Source organism: Oncorhynchus masou, chromosome 27, assembly GCF_036934945.1.
Source record: "Oncorhynchus masou masou isolate Uvic2021 chromosome 27, UVic_Omas_1.1, whole genome shotgun sequence".
Taxonomy (NCBI): Eukaryota; Metazoa; Chordata; class Actinopteri; order Salmoniformes; family Salmonidae; genus Oncorhynchus; species Oncorhynchus masou.
Genome location: NC_088238.1, coordinates 46385759 through 46409107, shown reverse-complemented (window position 1 = coordinate 46409107; position 23349 = coordinate 46385759). Strand labels below are relative to the sequence as shown.

At 42.4% G+C, this 23349-nt stretch overlaps 1 protein-coding gene across 1 annotated transcript in view; it reads left to right on the top strand.

The window, feature by feature from the left end:
* si:ch73-335l21.1 (insulin receptor substrate 1-B) overlaps positions 1 to 22873 on the top strand; it is a 77475-nt gene extending 54602 nt beyond the window's left edge. Inside the window, exon 4 of the mRNA XM_064940501.1 lies at positions 22459 to 22873. Within this exon, the coding sequence (XP_064796573.1) occupies positions 22459 to 22466 (8 nt within the window). The 3' untranslated portion in view covers positions 22467 to 22873. The remainder of the gene's footprint in view (positions 1 to 22458) is intronic.
* Positions 22874 to 23349: the final 476 nt, after the last annotated feature.

The following is a 23349-nucleotide window of genomic DNA, read 5'->3' as shown; positions in this document are numbered from 1 at the left end:
CAAGAGAATTGGGTGTGTACTTAGTCCCCTCCTGTATTCCCTGTTCACCCACGACTGTGTGGCCAAACACGACTCCAACACAATCATTCAGTTTGCTGACGACACACCAGTGGTGGACCTGATCATCGACAACGATGAGATGGCCTATAGGGAGGAGGTCAGAGAACTGGCAGTGTGGTGCCAGGACAATAACCTCCCTCTCAATGTGAGCAAGACAAAGGAGCTGAAGTTGGACTACAGGAAAAGGTGGGCCAAACAGGCCCCCATTTAACATCAACAGGGCTGTAGTGGAGCGGGTTGAGAGTTTCAAGTTCCTTGGTGTCCACATTACCAACAAACTATCATGGTCCGAACATAGCAAGACTGTTGTGAAGAGGGCACGACAAAACATTTCCCCCTCAGGAGACTGAAAAGATTTGGCATGGGCCCCCAGATCCTCAAAAGGTTCTACAGCTACACCATCGAGAGCATCCTGACCATAAGGCGCTACAGAGGGTAGTGCAAATGGCCCAGTACATCACTGGGGCCAAGCTTCCTGCCATCCAGGTCCTACGGTTGAAGTCGGAAATTTCATACACCTTAGCCAAATACATTTAAACCTAGTAAAAATTGCCTGTCATATGTCAGTTAGGATCACCACTTCATTTTAAGAATGTGAAATGTCAGAATAATAGAGAGAATTATTTATTTCAGCTTTTATTTCGTTCATCACATTCCCAGTGGGTCAGAAGTTTTACTATAGGACCCATTTTACTGTGGATGTAGATGCTTTTGTACCTGTTTCCTCCAGCATCTTCATAAGGTCCTTTGCTGTTGTCCTGGGATTGATTTGCACTTTTTGGCACCAAAGTATGTTCATCTCTAGGAGACAGAACGCGTCTCCTTCCTGAGCGGTATGACGGCTGCGTGGTCCCATGGTATTTATACTTGCGTACTATTGTTTGTACAGATGAACGTGATACCTTCAGGAAATTGCTCCCAAGGATGAACCAGACTTGTGGAGGTTTTCAATTTTCTGAGGTCTTGGCTGATTTCTTTTGATTTTCCCATGATGTCAAGCAAAGAGGCACTGATTTTGAAGGTTGGCATTGAAATGCATCCACAGGTACACCTCCAATTGACTCAAAGTATGTCAATTAGCCTATCAGAAGCTTCTAAAGCCATGAAATCATTGTCTGGATTTTTCCAAAATTATCAGAGACTCCAGTCACCCAATTTATAGACGGTTTTCTCTGCTACTGCACGGCAAGCGGCACTGGAGCGCCATGTCTAGGACCAACAGGCTCCTCAACAATTTCTACCCTCAAGCCATTAGACTGCTGAACAATTCATAAAAATCACCACCGGACAATTTACATTGACCACCCCCCCCCCCCCTAAATGTGCAGATTACCTCAACTAGCCTGTACCCCTGCACACTGACTCGGTACAGGTGCCCCCTGTATAAAGCCTCGTTATTTTTACTTTTTATTATTACTTTTTATTTTAGCCTACTTGGTAGATATGTTCTTCTTCTTGAACTGCACTGTTGGTTAAGGGCTTGTAAGTAAGCATTTCACAGTAAAGTCTACACTTGTTGTATTAGACGCATGTAGCAAATAAAGTTTAATTCCATTTTTTGATTTGAATACCTGACCGCTTGAAAGATGTTTTGGACACTACAGTGAAAATAGTCAACTTTGTTAAAGCAAGGCCCCTGAACTCTCGTGCATTTTCTGCATTATGCAATGATATGGGCAGCGATCATGTAACGCTTTTACAACATACAGAAGTGCGCTTGTTATCAAGGGGCAAAGTATTGACAAGTTGTTGTTTTTTAAATTGAGAGACGAGCTTAACGTTTTCTTTATGGACCATCATTTCACTTGTCTGACCGCTTGCATGATGACAAAATTCTCACACGACTGGCCTATCTGGGTGATGTTTTTTCTCACCTGAATGATCTGAATCTAGGATTACAGGAACTCTCCGCAACTATATTCAATGTGCGGCATCATTGTATGATTCTTTTTGTGTGCAATTGAACTCAAGCTTACGGACAATGTCAAATGTGATATAGCAAAGCACCTGATTGAGCTAGGTGCACAAATTCTCAGCTACTTTATCGAAATGGATGACACAAACAACTGGATTCGTTATCCCTTTCATGCCCTGCCTCCAGTCCACTTGCCGATATCTGAACAAGAGAGCCTCATCGAAATTGTAACAAGCGGTTCTGTGAAAATGTAATTTAATCAGAAGCCACTGCCAGATTTCAGAATTGGACTGCGCTCAGAGTATCCTACCTTGGCAAATCACACTGTTAAGAAGCTGATGCCCTTTGCAACCACATACCTATGTGAGAGTGGTTTCTCGCCCCTCACTAGCATGAAAACTAAATGCAGCACAGACTGTGTGGGAAAATGATTTAAGACTGAGACTCTCTCCAATACAACCCAACATTGCAGAGTTATGTGCATCCTTTCAAGCACACCCTTCTCATTAACCTGTGGTGAGTTATTCACAATTTTCGATGAACAAATAGGTTTTATATGTAAGATGGCTAAATAAAGAGCAAAATTATTGTTATATTATTATTTGTGCCCTGGTCCAACATTTGAGAGTGCGTTGACCCAGGTGCTAGAGGGTGTACTCAGCTGGAGGTTGAATGTTTGAAGGGATACGGGACTATAAAAAGTTTGGGGTCCACTGATCTAGTTGAATGCACTGACTGTAAGTCAGTCTGGATAAGAGTGTCTGCTAAATGACCAATATATATATATGTGAAATGAACATACCAAAATTAATACTGGGTATTATTATTATTGTCCTCGTTTTGGGATCATGTCTATGTGGGATACAGCTTAACCTACTTTTCCTAAACCTGCTACGAAAAGTCAATTTTGACAAAAGCTGTATCTCTTCTAGACAATACCTTGTTTCTGGGCGGAGCTCATTAGAATAATACTCAGAATACTTTGCAGTTATCCATTTTTACACAAGCATTTATATTTAGTTAATTTAGCAGACACTCTTATCACACCACAGTGCCATCAGACTTCTGATACCAATGTAGGGTGAAAGGGGGCCACAAAATGGTGGACCTCATATAAAAAATGGTATAGAAAAGTGTTTTAGTATTTAGAAAATACACACACACACACACGTTCTCACACGTTCTCACACGTTCTCACACGTTCTCACACGTTCTCACACTGTCTGCCAGTCTGGTTGATTCTAATGAGGAGGTATAATGACTCAGTAGGCTAGTCATGTTTTGACTGCTCTTCTGCTTTATTCAAATGCACTGGGGAACACACACACAGTGTTATGGCAACATGTCACTTGGCAGTCAAACCAGTCAATGGGGCACCGGACCATGCCCAAGACAAGAGGGAGAAAGAGTGTGTGTGTTCCTCAAATCAAAGTTGTTGGATGGTAATACGCTCTCTGGTTGCTGTGTTTATATACACAGTACAGTCACACACGTTTGGGGCTCCTCAATGAGAAAGGCTCAGACTGATCTGGAAGCCAATCAAATCACAGGAAAAAGAGATCGGCGAAAAGCCTCTCACCTAATGCCCAAAGTCCTCCGCCAGCCTCAAGTCTACTTTCTTGGCAGTACACCCACACACTCTCTCCTTTTCTCTTCCTCTCTCACCACTTTTACTCTTTCTCCCTCCCTCTCTCTTATTTTCTTCTTATCATGTTCTGTGGATTAAGGAGTTCCGCCGGGTGTGTGTGTATACTAGTACAGTATATAGTTCCTTGATGGTTGTGGCCGCCTGCCAGGAACTTTGTGGAACAGTTTTACAGTAGTACAGAGCAGTGATTGTCTGTGTGTGTGTGTGTGTGTGTGTGTGTGTGTGTGTGTGTGTGTGTGTGTGTGTGCAAGTGTGTGTGTGGTGTGCTGTGGTGTGTGTGCTCGTAGTACAGGCTCAGGGGGTCATTGAGTCCATGGGAGCACTTCTCTATACACTCTCAATGACACACACCCTCTTTCAGGCATTTCCTGTCTTTCTTTTTCACCCTCTTTGTTTTTGGCATTTTGTTTGTTTGTTTCATCTATACTCCGGCTTTCTTGCATTCTCTCCCTCTTCTCTACCACTCTCTCTGTTTTTGCATCCTCTCCTCTTGCTCTAATCAATCTCTCTCTTTCTCCATTGAACACGTTCTCCTCGTTGCCTTCTCTCTTTATCTCCTCTCTTTTTATTTTTTATTTTATTTCACCTTTATAGGCCAGTTGAGAACAAGTTCTCATTTACAACTGCAACCGTGCCAAGATAAATCAAAGCAGTGTGACAAAAACAACACAGAGTTACACATAAACAAACGTACAGTCAATAACACAATAGAAAAATCTATGTACAGTGTGTGCAAATCTAGAAGAGTAGGGAGGTAGGCAATAAATAGGCCCTAGTGGCTAAAATAATTACAATTTGCATTAATACTGGAGTGATAGATGTGCAGATGATGAATGTGCAAGTAGAGATACTGGGGTGCAAAAGAGCAAGAGTGTAAGTAATAATGTGGGGATGAGGTAGTCTGTGTGCTATTTACAGATTGGCTGTTTACAGGTACAGTGATCGGTAAACTGCTCTGACATATGATGCTTGAAGTTCGTGGGGGATTTATGAGATTCCAGCTTCCTGCTTCCAGTCATTGGAAGCAGAGAACTGGAAGAAAAGGAGGCCAAAGGAAGAGTTTTGGCTTTGGGGATGACCAGTGCAATATACCTGCTGGGGCGTGTGTTACAGGTGGGTGTTGCTATGGTGATCAGTGAGCTGTGATAAGGCGGGGCTTTACCTAGCAAAGACTTATAGACGACCTGGAGTCAGTGGGTTTGGCTGCGGATATGTAGTGAGGGCCAGCCAACGAGAGCATACAGGTCGCAGTGGTGGGTAGTATATGGGGCTTTGGTGATAAAACGGATGGCACTGTGATAGACTACAACCAGTTTGTTGAGTAGAGCGTTGGGGGCTATTTTGTAAATAACATCACCAAAGTCAAGGATCGGTAGGATAGTCAGTTTTACGAGGGTAAGTTTGGTGGCATGAGTGAAGGAGGCTTTGTTGCAAAATAGGAAGCCGATTCTAGATTTAATTTTGTATTGGGTGATGCTTAATGCGAGTCTGGAAGGAGAGTTGACAGTCTAATCAGACACCTAGGTATTTGTAGTTGTCCACATATTCTAGGTCAGAACCGTCCAGAGTAGTGATGCTAGTCGGGAGTGATGGTTCGTGCAGCAATCGGTTGAAGAGCATGCACTTAGTTTTACTAGCATTTAAAAGCAGTTGGAGGCCACGGAAAGAGTGTTGTATGGCGTTGAAGCTTGTTTGGAGGTTTGTTAGCAGAGTTTCCAAAGAAGGGCCAGATGTATACAGAATGGTGTCGTCTGCATAGAGGTGGATCAGAGAATCACCAGCAGCCAGAGCACCATCATTGATATACAGTGCCTTGCGAAAGTATTCGCCCCCTTGAACTTTGCGACCTTTTGCCACATTTCAGGCTTCAAACATAAAGATATAAAACTGTATTTTTTTGTGAAGAATCAACAACAAGTGGGACACAATCATGAAGTGGAACGACATTTATTGGATATTTCAAACTTCTTTAACAAATCAAAAACTGAAAAATTGGGCGTGCAATATTATTCAGCCCCCTTAAGTTAATACTTTGTAGCGCCACCTTTTGCTGCGATTACAGCTGTAAGTCGCTTGGGGTATGTCTCTATCAGTTTTGCACATCGAGAGACTGAAATTTTTCCCATTCCTCCTTGCAAAACAGCTCGAGCTCAGTGAGGTTGGATGGAGAGCATTTGTGAACAGCAGTTTTCAGTTCTTTCCACAGATTCTCGATTGGATTCAGGTCTGGACTTTGACTTGGCCATTCTAACACCTGGATATGTTTATTTTTGAACCATTCCATTGTAGATTTTGCTTTGTGTTTTGGATCATTGTCTTGTTGGAAGACAAATCTCCGTCCCAGTCTCAGGTCTTTTGCAGACTCCATCAGGTTTTCTTCCAGAATGGTCCTGTATTTGGCTCCATCCATCTTCCCATCAATTTTAACCATCTTCCCTGTCCCTGCTGAAGAAAAGCAGGCCCAAACCATGATGCTACCACCACCATGTTTGACAGTGGGTATGGTGTGTTCAGGGTGATGAGCTGTGTTGCTTTTACGCCAAACATAACGTTTTGCATTGTTGCCAAAAAGTTCAATATTGGTTTCATCTGACCAGAGCACCTTCTTCCACATGTTTGGTGTGTCTCCCTTGGCTTGTGGCAAACTTTAAACAACACTTTTTATGGATATCTTTAAGAAATGGCTTTCTTCTTGCCACTCTTCCATAAAGGCCAGATTTGTGCAATATACGACTGATTGTTGTCCTATGGACAGAGTCTCCCACCTCAGCTGTAGATCTCTGCAGTTCATCCAGAGTGATCATGGGCCTCTTGACTGCATCTCTGATCAGTCTTCTCCTTGTATGAGCTGAAAGTTTAGAGGGACGGCCAGGTCTTGGTAGATTTGCAGTGGTCTGATACTCCTTCCATTTCAATATTATTGCTTGCACAGTGCTCCTTGGGATGTTTAAAGCTTGGGAAATATTTTTGTATCCAAATCCAGCTTTAAACTTCTTCACAACAGTATCTCGGACCTGCCTGGTGTGTTCCTTGTTCTTCATGATGCTCTCTGCACTTTTAACGGACCTCTGAGACTATCACAGTGCAGGTGCATTTATACGGAGACTTGATTACACACAGGTGGATTGTATTTATCATCATTAGTCATTTAGGTCAACATTGGATCATTCAGAGATCCTCACTGAACTTCTAGAGAGAGTTTGCTGCACTGAAAGTAAAGGGGCTGAATAATTTTGCACGCCCAATTTTTCAGTTCTTGATTTGTTAAAAAAGTTTGAAATATCCAATAAATGTCGTTCCACTTCATGATTGTGTCCCACTTGTTGTTGATTCTTCACAAAAAAATACAGTTTTATATCTTTATGTTTGAAGCCTGAAATGTGGCAAAAGGTCGCAAAGTTCAAGGGGGCCGAATACTTTCGCAAGGCACTGTATACAGAGAAAAGAGTCGGCCCGAGAATTGAACCCTGTGGCACCCCCATAGAGAGTGCCAGAGGTCTGAACAACAGGCCCTCCGATTTGACACACTGAACTCTGAGAAGTAGTTGGTGAACCAGGCGAGGCAGTCATTTGAGAAGCCAAGGCTATTGAGTCTGCCGATAAGAATGTGGTGATTGACAGAGTCGAAAGCCTTGGCCAAGTCGATGAAGACGGCTCCCTTTTCCCCTTCAGTTTTGCAACACCTACTTCGCTTACTCCTTCTGTTCTCACGGTGTTGAGTAACTGTTGTCATCAGTACTGCTGCTAACCCCAGTGTTCTAGGAGTTACCTTCCCTAGCCCGGCCTCTCTCTCACTGGATTTGTCTGTAAAGAGCTTAGCACCGGTGGGCATTTGACAACACTGCTAATGATAATGAGAAGTTCTCACGCTGGGAGGGGAGACTTGTGTTTGTGTGTCACAGGCTGGGGTTAATGCTGAGGCAGAGGGTCTCATGGGTCGGTGGGAGAGATAGAAGTGTAAAGGGCACGTAGGGGTCAGGAGTTATAGTGCATGTAGAGGATCAACCCAGGGTGAGAGAGAGAGAGGGGATGTGGTGTTAGACTGAGTTGACGGGTCAGGTTAGTGATATTGGATTTGAGGACGACTCACTGACTGCACATACACACACACAGGCATATCTTTGTGTAGATCTCAGCGTACACACTGATTCTCTCTCTCACACACACACACACACTCTGAGACCCCCCCCCCCCTCAGGGCAAAGACTGGTTAAATCATGTAGAGAGGAGAACAATGTGTGCTCCAACTAGAGATAGTTGAATGATGTCACCAATGTGTCAGCGAGGGCAGGCAGAGGTAATGGACAGCGAGAGTGATGATGTTGGTTCTGTCCCCCATTATGCTGCCTGGAAATGGTCGTTAACCTTCAAGGTTTCTGCCACTGAAACAGAAATAAAGGTCTCCTGCAGAAAAGTCATGGACACTCTGAGGAGTGTGTCACCGTGGAGGCTGTATTTTGTGTGTGACTCAATATGTTGTCACAGAAATGCCACAAAGGATAGTGTGTGTGTGTGTAGCTGAAAGTGTGTATTTGTGTGCTTCTGTGTCTGCATCTCTGCGGTGCTTAAGCCTATCTTTATTGGTATGTGTACTGCTTTAATATGTGTGTTTGTCAATTATGTACATCTGTCTCTCTACCATTTTGAAAACGTCCCATCCCTTCCCATTCGGTTTGTGATGCTCAGTGAGCCAGCATCAGTAATTAGCATCCGTCACACAATGTTCTCCCCACCAAAGCATGTAGGACCTAATCTTCGGTGCATTAGGCCTTATAAAAGAATTGACTCACACTCCAGGGATAGGGAGGAAATGGGCACTATACCCCCCCCCCCCCCCCCCCCATTAGCACTGGCTTGGTGTGTGCGTGCGTGTGTGTGTGTGTGTGTGTGTGTGTGTGTGTGTGAGGGCTGGCTTACGTCAACAAAGGAGTGGAGCGAGGGATGACAGATCAGGAACCCACTTGCCCTCCCTGGCTTTGTCGTTCTTTTTTTCATTTCATATACATTTTTCCTTTGCCTAGCCTAGTGGGCTGGAGTGGCGGGGTTAGGCGGGTGTGTGGTCATGGAGTGTACGCATGTTTTCGTAGTGAGGTCAACTGCAGATAAATTGAAAAGGATTTTAGAGTACAAATTAATATAAATCATATTACGAACCAAAACACACGTCAAGCGCCACTGCTGTGCGTCATTTCAGGGCTAATTTACATATGTAGTGGTGACTGTGGTGACTGTGCACCCAGGAGTCGGGCAGAGTGGTAACATTTGCATTATGCATGACTGTGTGTTTGTGTTTTTGAGTGTTGTTGGTTGAGATTGTGTGTTTTGTAAAGGGAGAATGTTGTGTGTTTTGTGTGTGTGTGTGTGTGTCTGTGAAACGTGTGTGTGTGTGTGTTGGGGGCATAACCTCCTGGGATGGTTAAAAACAGCAGCGGTGCAGTGACATGCTTTATGACTAGCTTTCACCACAGACAGCTTCTGTTACCCTGCTGTCCAGCATGACCACTGGATCCTACTGCTCTCCCTTACACACACACACACACGCACACACACTCTCAGACCTATTTCCACCCATACGTAAAACATTTCTGAATGCTTGACTGTAAGTCACTTTGGATAAAAGCATCTGCTAAATGCCATATATATAATTGATGTATTATATATTTAACCAGCAACACTACCTCCTCAGCACATACACACACGCACACACACACACACACACACACACACAGCCCCATACAGTGTTCAGTCTCTTCCTTGTCTATGCTGTTCAGACCAGGTTATCTGTTCACCACAGAACTCCAAAAAATAACATTTTATTAGGATGAGGAGAGCAAAAACCCACACTGTAAATTTACCGACCTACGTCCATGCGGGAGTGATGGAATGAGAGAGAGATGGAGGGAGGATAGTGAGGGGTCTAGGAAAGAAGAAGACGATTCTTTCTGGCTTCTCTTTCTTTTTCCACTGGTGGTGAAAAGGGAAGGAGGGAAGGGACCTTACGGGATCGCCCAGCATTCCCAATGCTCATACATAAATATTTGTGGTGCCATGTTGGGTCATGCGTGGCTGTCACCCACACACACACACACACTCGTCCACATACACACATACATGCTCACAAACTCTTACTCTTAGATACTCTCACACACACACACAGACAGTCTGTCCCCGTGCGTCCTGCTTCACAGAAGCTCGCTTATCTGAATAAAGGTACTAAGGTTACACATGGTAACTCGAAACGCTTCAGGGGGAGGAAGGAGGGAAGGGTTTGGAAGACGGACTGTGAGGGGGACTGGATTGATGGGACACCACTTACAACTCTATTAATGATTACACAATTTACCAGGAGATCTCAAGATGGGGGTATGGACTGGCGACATGGACACAGTGACACACACACACACACACATGTTTCTCCCTCCTAAGTCATGGGACAAAGTTTCTTAATAATAAAGCTTGGTCAGCAGTTTTGTTCTCTCTTTGTCGAAATTTCCCAAAAAGTTTGTCAATCAATCCTTTTGGGGTTCTAGACTAGTAGCCAAAACCTCTGACTTTGCAAAATGCATATCAAGTGAAACAAAGAAACAGGGGATGTGAAATAGCCTTTGAGATGCAAGTTTTTTTTTTTTACCCTCCCCTAACCTCTAACCTTAACCACTCTGCAAGTACACACAAAACTGACCCAAGATCAGTGTCTGGACTCGAGAACCAAAACCTTATTTACTCGACATAGAGCGATTCCACCCCTAAACGGTGCAGAATAGCGTTGAATGTTAGCAACAGAGGAGGCGTATAGGCTATCTCGTCTTGTGTTCTACTTCAGAAGGGTGAATGAGGTACAGCTTTTTCTGGGAAGGGTATTAGGAAGAACTACAGCAGAGTTGCCGGAGGGCTAGAGCCCGTGCTGCCTTGCCTCTCCTTTATGGTAGTAAATCACCTCTCTGAACTGAACAGTGTTTATTCTGGAGCTTTCTCAGAACACTTTGGCAGAAAAGTGGCAGAACTGGTAGAGCGACGGAACAGAGAGGGGGCAAGAGGGGCTGAGTCAGCAAATGGGCTGGTTGGGGGGGGGTGCGTGGGTGGGTGGGTGGGTGTTATATATAATTATTTAGCAGAATGTTCCCTCCTATAATTTCAATTTCTTTGGATAAATTAAATCACTGTATGATTTATGTCCAAACTGTTGAACATAGGGAATATGTAAAGCATACTTGAGCCCTGAACTCATGCCCTACAACACAGTTATCTAAAGCTAATTTGCATTATGGAACGAACATTCGCGCGTAGCCTACTGCCTTGTGTGCATTGCTGCGGGTATAATGTAAAGAAATAATAGTTGATCAACATTTTATGCGAAACGTTCTGATCTGTTGCATGAGCCTCGTTGCCATTTAAAGTTTTTTGGGGATGTAGCCTAGGCCTACTTGTTCTATGAATTGGTTATCTGTCGTCCCACAACTGTCCCAGAGTCTGTCTGGAATAGGCTATTTCTTTCCGCACAGAACAACAAACTGACCAATAGAATAGGTCAACTTTTCTACTATGGGGGATAGTAAATTGACGTAGGCTAGTGATTTTTGAGGAAAGGCTAGTGATTGGCTGAGGAAAAGTAAATGTGGGCAGTTATTCTAACATAGGCGGCGCATGAGTTTCAAGCTTGGGAAAACAAATTTTCACCATAAAAAAATGCACCTTTATGGTAAAGCATTCCTTGCATCCTCTCATTTGCAGACTTATGTAAAATAGCCTAACTTATTTCAAAGTTGATGATTAGATTGAATAGTCATAATTTAGGATAATAATATAGCTTAACTCAATCACTGTTTGGAAAAAAGACTGTTCAATGCAGAACGTAGTGGCTTAAAGTAGGCCTAGGCTATATCAAATAGACGAAATTCATTCTCCTTCCATTGCACAGGAACATTTTGACCTTTTTTTACAAATGCATTTCATGCAATTCTACTACACTTTATATGACTGGAGACATGAGCAGAGTCTTTCTTAATATAACAAAAATGACAGGGTACTCTGCTGACACTGACAAACAGATCAATAAAAACGACGTCTGATGCATATATTAGGCCTACGAAAGGCCTACAAATACAGTATGACATCCATCGAGCCTGGAGGTGGAAATTATTGTCCAAAAACAAACAAAAGTGGCACAGATTCACTACATTGAACAACAGAAATCAAAAGGAAGTTTGTTCTGAAGAGTCTGTCCTATATCTGAGAGATATAAGAAAGATTAGGAAGCATTTGTTATTTATTTTTTGTACATGTATTTAACCGCTTATTTTGGGCACAAAACAGGCCCTGTCTAAGCAGGGGAGGGGAGGGGGGTTCTACTAAGCTACAGTGCATTCGGAAAGACCCCTTGACTTTATCCACATTTTCTTAGGTTAGTCTTACTCTAAAATGGATCCACACACAATACCCCATAAAGACAAAGCGAAAACAGGTTTTTAGAAATTTAGCCGATTAAAAAAATAAAAAAATAGAATACTGAAATGTCACATTTACATAAGTATTCGGACCCTTGACTGTTGAAGCACCTTTGGCAGCGATTACAGCCTCGAGTCTTCTTGGGTATGACGTTACAAGTTTTGCACACCTGTATTTGGGGAGTTTCTCCCATTCTTCTCTGCAGATCCTCTCAAGCTCTGCCAGGTTGGATGGGGAGTGTCACTGCACAGATATTTTCAGGTCTGTCCAGATATGTTAGATCAGGTTCAAGTCCAGGCTCTGGCTGAGCCACTCAAGGACATTCAGAGACTTGTACCCGAAGCCACTACTGCGTTGTATTGGCTGTATGCTTAGCGTGGTTGTCCTGTTGGAAGGGGAACCTTCATCACATTCTGAGGTTCTGAACACTGAACAGGTTTTCACCAAGGATCTCTCTGTGCTTTGCTCCATTCATCTTTCCCTCGATCCTGACTGGTCTCACAGTCCCTGATGCTGAAAAACATCCACACAGCATGATGCTGCCACCACCATGCTTCACCATAGGGGTGGCGCCAGGTTTCCTTCAGACGTGATGCTTGGAATTCAGGCCAAAGAGTTCAATCTTGGTTTCATCAGACCAGAGAATCTTGTTTGTCATGGGCTGAGAGTCCTTTAACTACAAGTGGCCTGTCATGTGCCTTTTACTGAGGAGTGGCTTCCGTCTTGCCACTCTACCATAAAGGCCTGATTGGTGGAGTGCTGCAGAGATGGTTGTCCTTCTTGAAGGTTCTCCCATCTCTACAGAGGAACTCTGGAGCTTTGTCAGAGTGACCATCGGGTTCTTGGTCACCTCCCTGACCAAGGCCCTTCTCTCAGGATTGCTCAGTGAGGCCAGGCGGCCAGCTCTAGGAAGAGTCTTGGTGATTCCAATCTTCTACCATTGAAGAACGATGGAGGTGACTGTGTTCTTGTGGATTTAAAATCCTGCAGAAATATTTTTGTACCCTTCCCCAGATCTATGCCTCCACACAATCCTGTCTCAGAGCTCTACGAACAATTCCTTTGGTCTCATGGCTTGTTTGTTTTTTTGCTCTGACATGCACTGTCAACTGTGGGACCTGATATAGACAGGTGTGTGCCTTTCCAAATCATGTGCAATCAATTGAATTTACCACCACGGATGATCAATGGGAACTGGATGCACCTGAGCTCAATTTTGAGTCTCATTGCAAAGGGTTTGAATACTTATGTAAATATCTGTATTTCTGTTTAGTTTTTTTTATACATTATACATTTTATACAAACAATTTAATAACCTGTTTTCACTTTGTTATTATGGAGAATTGTGTGCAGATTGGTTGAAACATAACACAATGTGGAAAAAGTCAAGGGGTCTGAATACTTTTTGAATCCACTGTATATGGATTTTTTTTTTAAGTCATACCATTTTACTATTTTATTTTGAATTTTAACACCCCTTGACGTATTAAAAAATATATATATTTGATGAAAAGATGTTTTGGCCTTACTGCTTTTAGCCCATACAAACATATTTAATAACATGTTCACTACATGGAACAACAGATAGTCCCTCCCAAAAAATCTAAAGGATTTTTTTTTCTGAAGTGTCTGTCCTAAATGTTTTTTGTTGTTGTTGTTGTTGTTGTTGTTGTTGTTTTAACGTATATTTAACCCTGTATTTTTGGCACTAAACAGTGCCATATATACAAAAAAAATCATTTGTGGAATTTCTTTCCTTAATGCGTTTGAACAAATCAGTTGTGTTGTGACAAGGTAGGGGTGGTATACAGAAGAAATACCAAGTCCATATTATGGCAAGAACAGCTCGAAATGAACAAAGAGAAACAACAGTCCATCACTTTAAGACCGCCTTTCTTAAAGTATTGGTCGTCGCGGACCTGTTAATGGTGGGTCGTGACATGTCAGTGTACATTTTATAATTGTTAGATGAATTACTGGAATTGATTTGGCCAAGTGTATCTGCGCTCTGTTCAGTGCGCTACCTGTTCATTAATAAGCAGCAGTCTCTGCTCAGTTTGACAGCTGCGCGAGTGTGAGAGGGAGATGCCCGCGTTCTTCGAGATTTACCGGATCTTTCAGTTTTCTTGAAGATCACTCCGCGACCCACGCTGCAGCGCTGTCGTTCAGGCAGGAGATGACGCGCGGTCAGCCACTGACTTGTCATTCCCACTCGCCATCATTCACTGTTGTCATCCAATGGACTCATGCTAGCCACAAGTTCTGACCGCATTGTCATGAAACGCACATACAGCGATGAGTTTCTCTCTCTTTCATACGAACTTAGAACGAGGAGCGCCCACAATGTGTTTTGTGTGTGGAAGTGCTTAGTAATGAGACTCGCATAACGAACAAATTAATAAAACGACACATCCTGACCAAACATCCACAGCATTGATGGTAAACCCATGGAGTTCTTTCAGAACAGGGCAGAATGCTTCCGAAAACAGTGCTTCGACAGTGGAAAAGTAAGTCAGCTAGCAAGGCATTGTTGTCATTTTATAACAGGTGATGATAAGCAGTAATAAGGGCGTACTAACTCTCGTAGTAGTAGATGTGAGTTTCTCTTTCAAACAATCCCCTGGCCTTGTACACAGCTAATGGCTAACATTCGCCAAAGCGAGCTAGCTACTGATAGTGCAACCCTAAGTAACAGTACAGATGAAGATGAAATTATTGTTGAAAACGAGTCTAGGTTGGAACTGTTGCTGTTAAAATACAATAATAATTGTTATTCTTAACTGGAATAAACTAATTGAAGCAAGATGCTTTTTGAGGCAAACACACACAGTTCTGGGTTGCTCATCTACAGCAGGAAGCAGTCTCCTGCCTGGCTGAGAAAGCAGTAGATGTTCTGGTCCAGTTTGGCACCACATACCTATGCGAGTCAGGGTTCTTAACTCTGACATACTTAAAGAACAAGTACAGAAACAGTTTCAAGGCTGAGCATGACCTCAATGTTGTACTGTCAAAAACAGAGCCCAGAATAGACCTGCTCTCATTTGGACTGTGTGTGTGTTTTCTGGTCTACAGATGTGATCATTCAGTTTATTCCAGTTCAGAATAAAAAATATGTATTGTATTTTAACGGCAACAGTTCCAACCTAGACTTTCTTTCCACAATAATTTCTACAATAAGATGTACAGTAGGCCTGATCATTTTTTCATCTTTACTGTTACTTAGTGCAACAATATCAAAAAGCCTGTGTGTGTGTTCTGTTATTCGTCTGTGTGATGTGATCAATCCGTTTATTCCAGTTCAGAATGAAAATTATTTATTGTATTTTAACAGCAACAGTTCCAACCTAGACAGATATGTAAGAGTGTATTTAATAGGGGGAAATAAACATTAATACATATTTATAAGTATATTTAATTTCATTGTTTGTTTTTGTCTATGTTGCATTTGTTTTTGGCATAAGGGCAATGAAATGTACCGATATTTATGTATAGTTGCATATTTTCCTAAGCTTGGGTCCCAGAAAAACACAATTTCTCATTTGGGTCCCAGGCTGAAAAAGTTTAAGAACCCTTGATTTAAGACATGGAAGTCAATCTGGAAAAAGTAAAGAACTTTGCAAGTTTCTTTAAGAGCAGTCTTTAAAATCATCAAGCGCTATGGTGAAACTGGCTGTCATGAGGACCGCCACAGGAAAGGAATACCCAGAGTTACTTCTGCTGCAGAGGATAAGTTCATTAGAGTTGACTGCACCTCCGATTGCAGCCCTAATAAATGCTTCACAGAGTTCAAGTAACAGACACATCTCATCATCAACTGTTCAGAGAAGACTACGTGAATCAGGCCTTCATTGTCGAATTGCTGTAAAGAAACCACTACCAAAGGACACCAAAAAGAAGAAGAGACTTGCTTGGGCCAAGAAACATGTACAATGGACATTAGACCAGTGGAAATCTGTCCTTTTGTCTGATGAATCCAAATTTGAGATTTTTGGTTCATCCGCTGTGGCTTTGTGAGACGCAGAGTAGGTCAACGGATGATCTCCGCATGTGTGGTTCCCAATGTGAAGCATGGAGTAGGTGTAATGGTGTGGGGGTGCTTTGCTGGTGACATCTTCAGTAATTTATTTAGAATTCAAGGCACACTTAACCAGCATTTATCTATATGGTCCAAATCAGGATGATCTATACTTCTTCTAAAAAATACCAATTTATTGAACTTACAGGCAACAAATGATCAAATCATTATGGTAGGAGACTATAACATTGTGTTAAGTACCTCAATGGACTGTAAAGGTAATCACTCTACAAACTATCATCACCGTGCCCTTAAAGAAATCACACATATTATGGACACATTCGAAATAGTGGATATTTGGAGACCAATAAACCCTGACCTAGTGAGATATAAATGGAGGAGACTTAATCAAGCTAGTCATCTTTACTACTTTCTTGTCTCTTTCTCTCTTGCATCAAAGGTTAAAAAAATGTAATAGGAGACAGAATGCGATCGGATCATCATCTAATTGGCATTCACATAACTCAGAGATTTTCCATGAGGATCGGATATTGGTAATTTAATCAAAGTTTACTGGAAGACAACTTATTTTTAGCTAAAACAAATTAATTTAACTGAATTTTTCCAGTATAATATACAGTTGAAGTCAGAAGTTTACATACAGTTATGTTGGAGTCTTTAAAACTCGTTTTACAACCACTCCACAAATGTCTTGTTAACAAACTATAGTTTGGACAAGTCGGATAGGACATCTACTTTGGGCATGACACAAGTCATTTTTCCAACAATTGTTTACAGACAGATTATTTCACTTATAATTCACTGTATCACAGTTCCAGTGGGTCAGAAGTTTACAAACACTAAGTTGATTGTGCCTTTAAACAGCTTGGAAAATTCCAGAAAATGATGTCATGGCTTTAGAAGCTTCTGATAGGCTAATTTACATCATTTGAGTCAATTGGAGGTGTACCTGTGGATGTATTTCAAGGCCTACCTTCAAACTCAGTGACTCTTTGCTTGACATCATGGGAAAATCTAAAGAAATCGGCAAAAATCAAGTCTGCTTCATCCTTGGGGACATTTTCCAAACGCCTGTAGGTACCACGTTTATCTGAACAAACAATAGAACGCAAGTATAAACACCATGGGACCACGCAGCCGTCATACCACTCAGGAAGGAGACGTGTTCTGTCTCCTAGAGATGAACGTACTTTGGTGCAAAAAGTGCAAATCAATCCCAGAACAACAGCAAAGGACCTTGTGAAGATGCTGGAAGAAACCGGTACAAAAGTATCTATATCCACAGTAAAACAATTCCTATAGCGACATAACCTGAAAGGCCACTGAGCAAGGAAGAAGCCACTGCTCCAAAACTGCCATAAAAAAAGCCAGACTACACACAGCCAACTGCACATGTGGACAAAGATTGTACTTTTTGGAGGGATGTCCTCTGGTCTGATGAAACAAAAATAGAACTGTTTGGCCATAATGACCATTGTTATGTTTGGAGGAAAAAGGGGGACGCTTGCAAGCTGAAGAACACCATCCCAACCGTAAAGCACGGGGGTGGCAGCATCATGTCGTGGGGGTGCTTTGCTGCAGGAAGAAGGCAGGAAAATTATGTGGATATATTGAAGCAAATGGTTGCAAATGGGTCTTCCAAATGGACAATGACACCAAGCAAACTTCCAAAGTTGTGGCAAAATGGCTTGAGGACAACAAAGTCAAGGTATTGGAGTGGCCATCACAAAGCCCTGACCTCAATCCTATAGAAAATGTGTGAGCAGAACTGAAAAAGCGTGTGCGAGCAAGGATGCCTACAAACCTGACTCAGTTACACCAGCTCTGTCAGGAGGAATGGGCCAAAATTCACCCAACTTACTGTGGGAAGCTTGTGGAAGGCTACCTGAAACATTTGACCTAAGTTAAACAATTTAAAGGCAATGCTACCAAATACTAATTGAGTGTATATAATTGTCTGACCCACTGGGAATGTGATGAAAGAAATAAAAACTGAAATAAATCATTCTCTCTACTATTATTCTGATTTCACATTTTTTAAATAAATTGGTGATCCTACCTGACCTAAGACAGGGAATTTTTACTAAGATTAAATTTCATGAATTGTGGAAAAACTGAGTTTAAATGTATTTGACTAAGGTGTATGTAAACTTCCGACTTCAACTGTCCATGTAATAGTGCCAGACATGCACACAAATATACAGTTGGCATTGCTGTTATGATTTTAGTTGTCCTTTGTTTTAAATATTTATTAATATTTTCTGTCTTTTTCTTTTTTCTCTTAAGTTCATTCTCTTGGTTGCTGGTGCATTGGGGGGGGGGGGTTCATGGGGGTGGGGAATGGAATTCATTGTATTTTTTATTTTTCTTCTTTGAGGGGGGGTGGGAGGGGTCTAGAATGGTTGAGGGACAGCTATTGGGGAACTGTGGGGGGGATCTTGGTGGGTTCACGTTTTTTGGCCTGGTGGCAGATCTGTCAACGTGCCCTTGAGCAGGGCATTGACCCTGGATGCTTCTGTGTGTCGCCCTGAATGGGAGTCTGTTGTATGACTGGTATGATGTCGTTGTTGAGCGGCTTCACTGCAAGTGTAATGTATGTTTCGGATATTCAATAAAAAAAAACACAAGTAAAAAATATTTAAAAAACAGCTTGGCTACCACAGCATTCTGCAGCGATAGACCTTCCCATCTGGTTTGCGCTTAGTGGGACTATAATTTGTTTTTTTTAACAAGACAATGATCCAACACACCGCCAGGCTGTGTAAGGGCTAATTGACCAAGAAGGAGAGTGATGGGGTGCTGCATCAGATGACCTGGCTTCCACAATCACCCGAACTCAACACAACTGAGAAGGTTTGGGATGAGTTGGACTGCAGAGTGAAGGACAAGCAGCCAACAAGTGCTCAGCATATGTGGGAACTCCTTCAATACTGTTGGAAAAGCATTCCAGGTGAAGCTGGAATGAGTGTGCAAAGCTGTCATCAAGGCAAAGGGTGGCTACTTGGAAGAATCTGAAATATTTGTATTTATTTTTTTAACTTTTTGGGTTACTACATGATTCCATATGTGTTATTTCATAGTTTTGATGTCTTCGCTATTATTCTACAATGTAGAAAATAGTAAAAGAAATAAACTTTGAATGAGTAGGTGTGTCCCAACTTTTGACTGGTGCTGTGTATGTTTTCAAAATGCATACTGCTTCCAGCTCACACTGTAAAGTGTGACCCGCTGAAGCCTGCCTACCGTTGAACTTGAAGCGCTCTTCCTTTAAGCCATTAAATTACCAGTTGAGAAATAGAAGTAGTATTGATTTTTAATTGTGGCCACCAAAATGTTTTAACCCGCGATTTCATTTAGAATTGTTGCACAATGACTGCTTATAAAGCACATTTCACTCCAGCTGCAATAGCAGCTGTAGCAGCCACTCTCGCGCTGTCTGACTGATGTTCCACTTAAACTAGGCTCTGTATCTGTATGCTGTGCGTGTGTGATAAATAAGAATCATAGCGACTAACAAAATACACACGGCAATTTAATTCCAGTTAAGTATTCAAATGAAGCATGACTGGTCAAATGTATTTAGATCGACTGGTATTTTCATCAATGAATAGGCTAAAAGGCATTGTTTTGCAATTGGCCGGTGGCAATTTTAATTTATCGTCTTCTCATTTATTTTGTGGGGCCAAAATCCATCTATTACCGGCTAATGTGATCCACAGCACATACATCTCCCAGATGTCACACGCACACAGAGAGAGAGAGAGAGAGATCGCCTTACTCTCTCGATCTCTCTCGCTCTGCTCTTTGCACTGATCCCCTCTTCCCTACTGGCTTTCATAACACCCTCTCTTTGCTTGGCAGAGGCCTTCCTATGGTGATGGGCTCTTGGTTAAACAGAATGTTATATAACTTGACAGCTGTGGCTCCTGGGGCATGGAAGTGATTGACGGTGCAAGAGTCAGAGGGGAGAGCGAGTGTATCGATTTCGTGTGTGTGTGTGTGTGTGTGTGTGTGTGTTAGAGAGATGTGTGCCCACTTGCGCTGTAGCAGTATGTGCTCAGTCAGTGTCAGTCTATTGAGGGACACAACTAAACTAAGTCCAGTGACCCCATCGCAGACAGACAACAACTGACGCAGACAGACACAACTCTGATCAACAGACTAGTGTGTGTCACACACAGAACAAGGCATTGCATCTTATATTCATCTTACATCATCGCGGAGACTGACTCACAGTCTGACAGATGCTAGGGTGACACACAAATACACTCAAATGAATCTACTTAAAGGCACAGAGGGTGCCTTATCCTTAATAAGCCACTAAAGTGAGCCGTCACAGAACCGGACATTGACAGCCCCAGGCAGACACGCATCACATTGACTGCTTCATCCAGTGAGCCATCACTTTGACTGCCCCAGATAGAGACACCGACCGACTGACATAGGGACTGATATTGAGAGGGAACATTTTATAGGCCACACATTGGCTGAGATCATAGCCCCATCTGACCTCGGAGTTAAAGAGCTAACAGAGCGGGACAGTCACGCATACTCACAGAGGCATCATCACATCGATTAGAGCCCAGAACGGAGAATGACGCAAGGAAATTATTGAAATCGATATATATATATATGTGTGTGTGAGAGAGAGAGAGAGAGGGAGAGAGAGAGAGAGAGAGATTAAAGTAGTTTAGAAAAGGAAGTGCTTCCTTTCTGGTTGCGTATGACCGCACTGATGTCAGTAGTTAGTGTGTGTGTATCACGGTTCGCATTTAGATATATATTCTCACTGACCCCGGCCTAATGGATTGTTGTGTTTTTTTTGGGGGGGTTAGGTTTACAATTAGGGTGAAGGATAGAATTAGGGTTAGGGCAGGGTTTCCCAAACTTGGTTTTGGACCCTGAGGGGTGCTCATTTTGTTTTTTGCCCTAGCACTATACAGCCGATTCAAATAATCAACTAATCATCAAGCTTTAATATTTTGAATCAGCTGTGTCGTATTAGGGCAAAACGTGCACCCCGTCGGAGTCCTGAGGTCCGAGTTTGGGAAATGGTGGGTTACGGAAAATACGATTTTGAATGGAAATACATGTTTGGTCCCCATGAGGATAGATTAAAAACATATGTGTATGTTTAGTATGCTCTTATGTGCCATCCATATTTACCCGGTCACTGTCCTCAATGTGTGTGTGTTGGTGTGCCAATGCGTGGGTGTGTGTGCCCACACAAACAATTGTCTGTGAGCGCCTCTGCACCAATTTGTGTGTACCAATGCGTGCCCTGTCTCCTCCGGTCTCCCTGGGTCCATTGGGCTGATTGTTTGTGTGGCTCTCTCAGGCTGATCTGCACTAGCTGCTGCTGTTAGCTGGCACCGTCTGTGCCGGGACGCTAAATATAGCACTGCACCAGGAAGAGAAAGAAGGGGGCGGTGGGGGCACCAAAAATATAGAGGAGGCACTTTTTTTCATCAACAATTAGAGAGCAAGGCTGGGAAATTTTGGAAAAGGAACAAAGGACTCCTTTCTCTTAATCAGTCACCATTCGTCATTACTGTTTTGGATGATTTGATGTTTCCATCATGCAGCCCGCCCGCAACGTGTCCTCAAAATTAAACTGGCCTTTAATGATGATGTTAATTACATGATTATTGTTATTATTATAGACCTACAGTACATACTCGTCATGTGTGACCGCTAGGTACCCCTAATAAAGGGACATCGACCAATCGAGAGGAAGACGTATGAGAGTTGTGTTATGGTGTACATTTTCAGTCCTTTTCCTCAGTCCGTCAGTACGGCCCTTGAAGGCGTTATCAATCGTACAAGAGGTTCCATAACAAAGACAAGTTTGTGTGTGTGTGTGTATTTGGAGCTCTCAATGGTTCCATGTTATTGCAATAATGAGGACATTTTCTTAATGACATACTTGCTTTAGTTGTGTAATATGACGGGAAAAGTGTAAATTGACCTAAAACTATATGTGCATGCGCACACACACACACACACACACACTCCCTGAGTGGTGGTTGCCCTCTCTTTCCCCTTATTTTTTTTCCGCTCTTTCCCCAAAATGTTTTCGCTCTTTTCCTCTCCCTCTCTCTTTCTCTCTCGCTCTGTGCGGTCTCACTCGCCTCCCTTCCATCCCTCAGTTGAACTTCTCTGTATATGTAATTAAAGGAACACAATGTTCCCCTGTGGATAAGCAGACATAGATATCTTATTGTAGATTTGAAAACACTGTTTGTGATAATGTGTGGTAGTCAGTAGATAAATGTAGTAATATTTGGTTAATCTTCATATCATATGCTATTGTTTACTGGTCTTCTAACCCAGCCATGTCCTCTCTGTTTTCAGAATGCTGATGTCTTTGCCCTTGCCTTGGAATTATGGGAAATAAATAAGATCCTGAAGCTCCTCCTCCTCATCCTTGTGTGACAGCCAATGGGAAGACGGGTTGCACTGGTCACACCTCTGAAGCACTTTGGAATGACTGATGGAAAACCTTTTATTTTATTGCTTTCAGTTTATTGGTTGTGATGACCAATGGGGATGCGTGCCAATGATATTCTGAAAACCTATTGGTTGCACTTAGCCTGAGAAGGGAGGACTCTAAGCCATCAGAGAAGAGTATGAAGACTGACTGCTGACTGGGAGCCAATGATATTTTTCGATCATCAGCTTAAATGGAAACCCAATTAACCAATCAAAAGGATTTAATCTAATGACGGCTGAATATACAAAGTATAAAAACAAAATATATAGAAATATATATCTGCTCAAGTGCCTCATTTTTTGATTGTAGACACTCTACAAATAACTTCAACTTAGCATTGACTAAGGAAGTGAAGAAGTTTCAGTATTTGTGCTTGTTTGAAGTAGCACTATGTTGTGGCAGGTGTAAGAATAATAAGGATGATGATGATGATAAAAATACCAATTAGCTGGCCTTACTGTCTTACTGTGAGAGATGTTGGCAGCATAGATTCTATTCGCTTTAAGCTCATTGCTTTAAGCTCATGTAACTGACAGATTTCTCACTATCTCTCTCCCTCTCTCTCCCTCAAAATCTCTCTCTGTCTGCCCATACCTCTCATCCAAGATTGCAGTATTCTATATCACATACCAACCCGCCCACATACTTTACAAAAAGACAGTCACCCTTCACTGGGAATACTGTCTCTGGCGCTGGACAATATGTATTTAACACACAAAGACAAACACTTGGCACTTGTTGCAGGTAAAGAT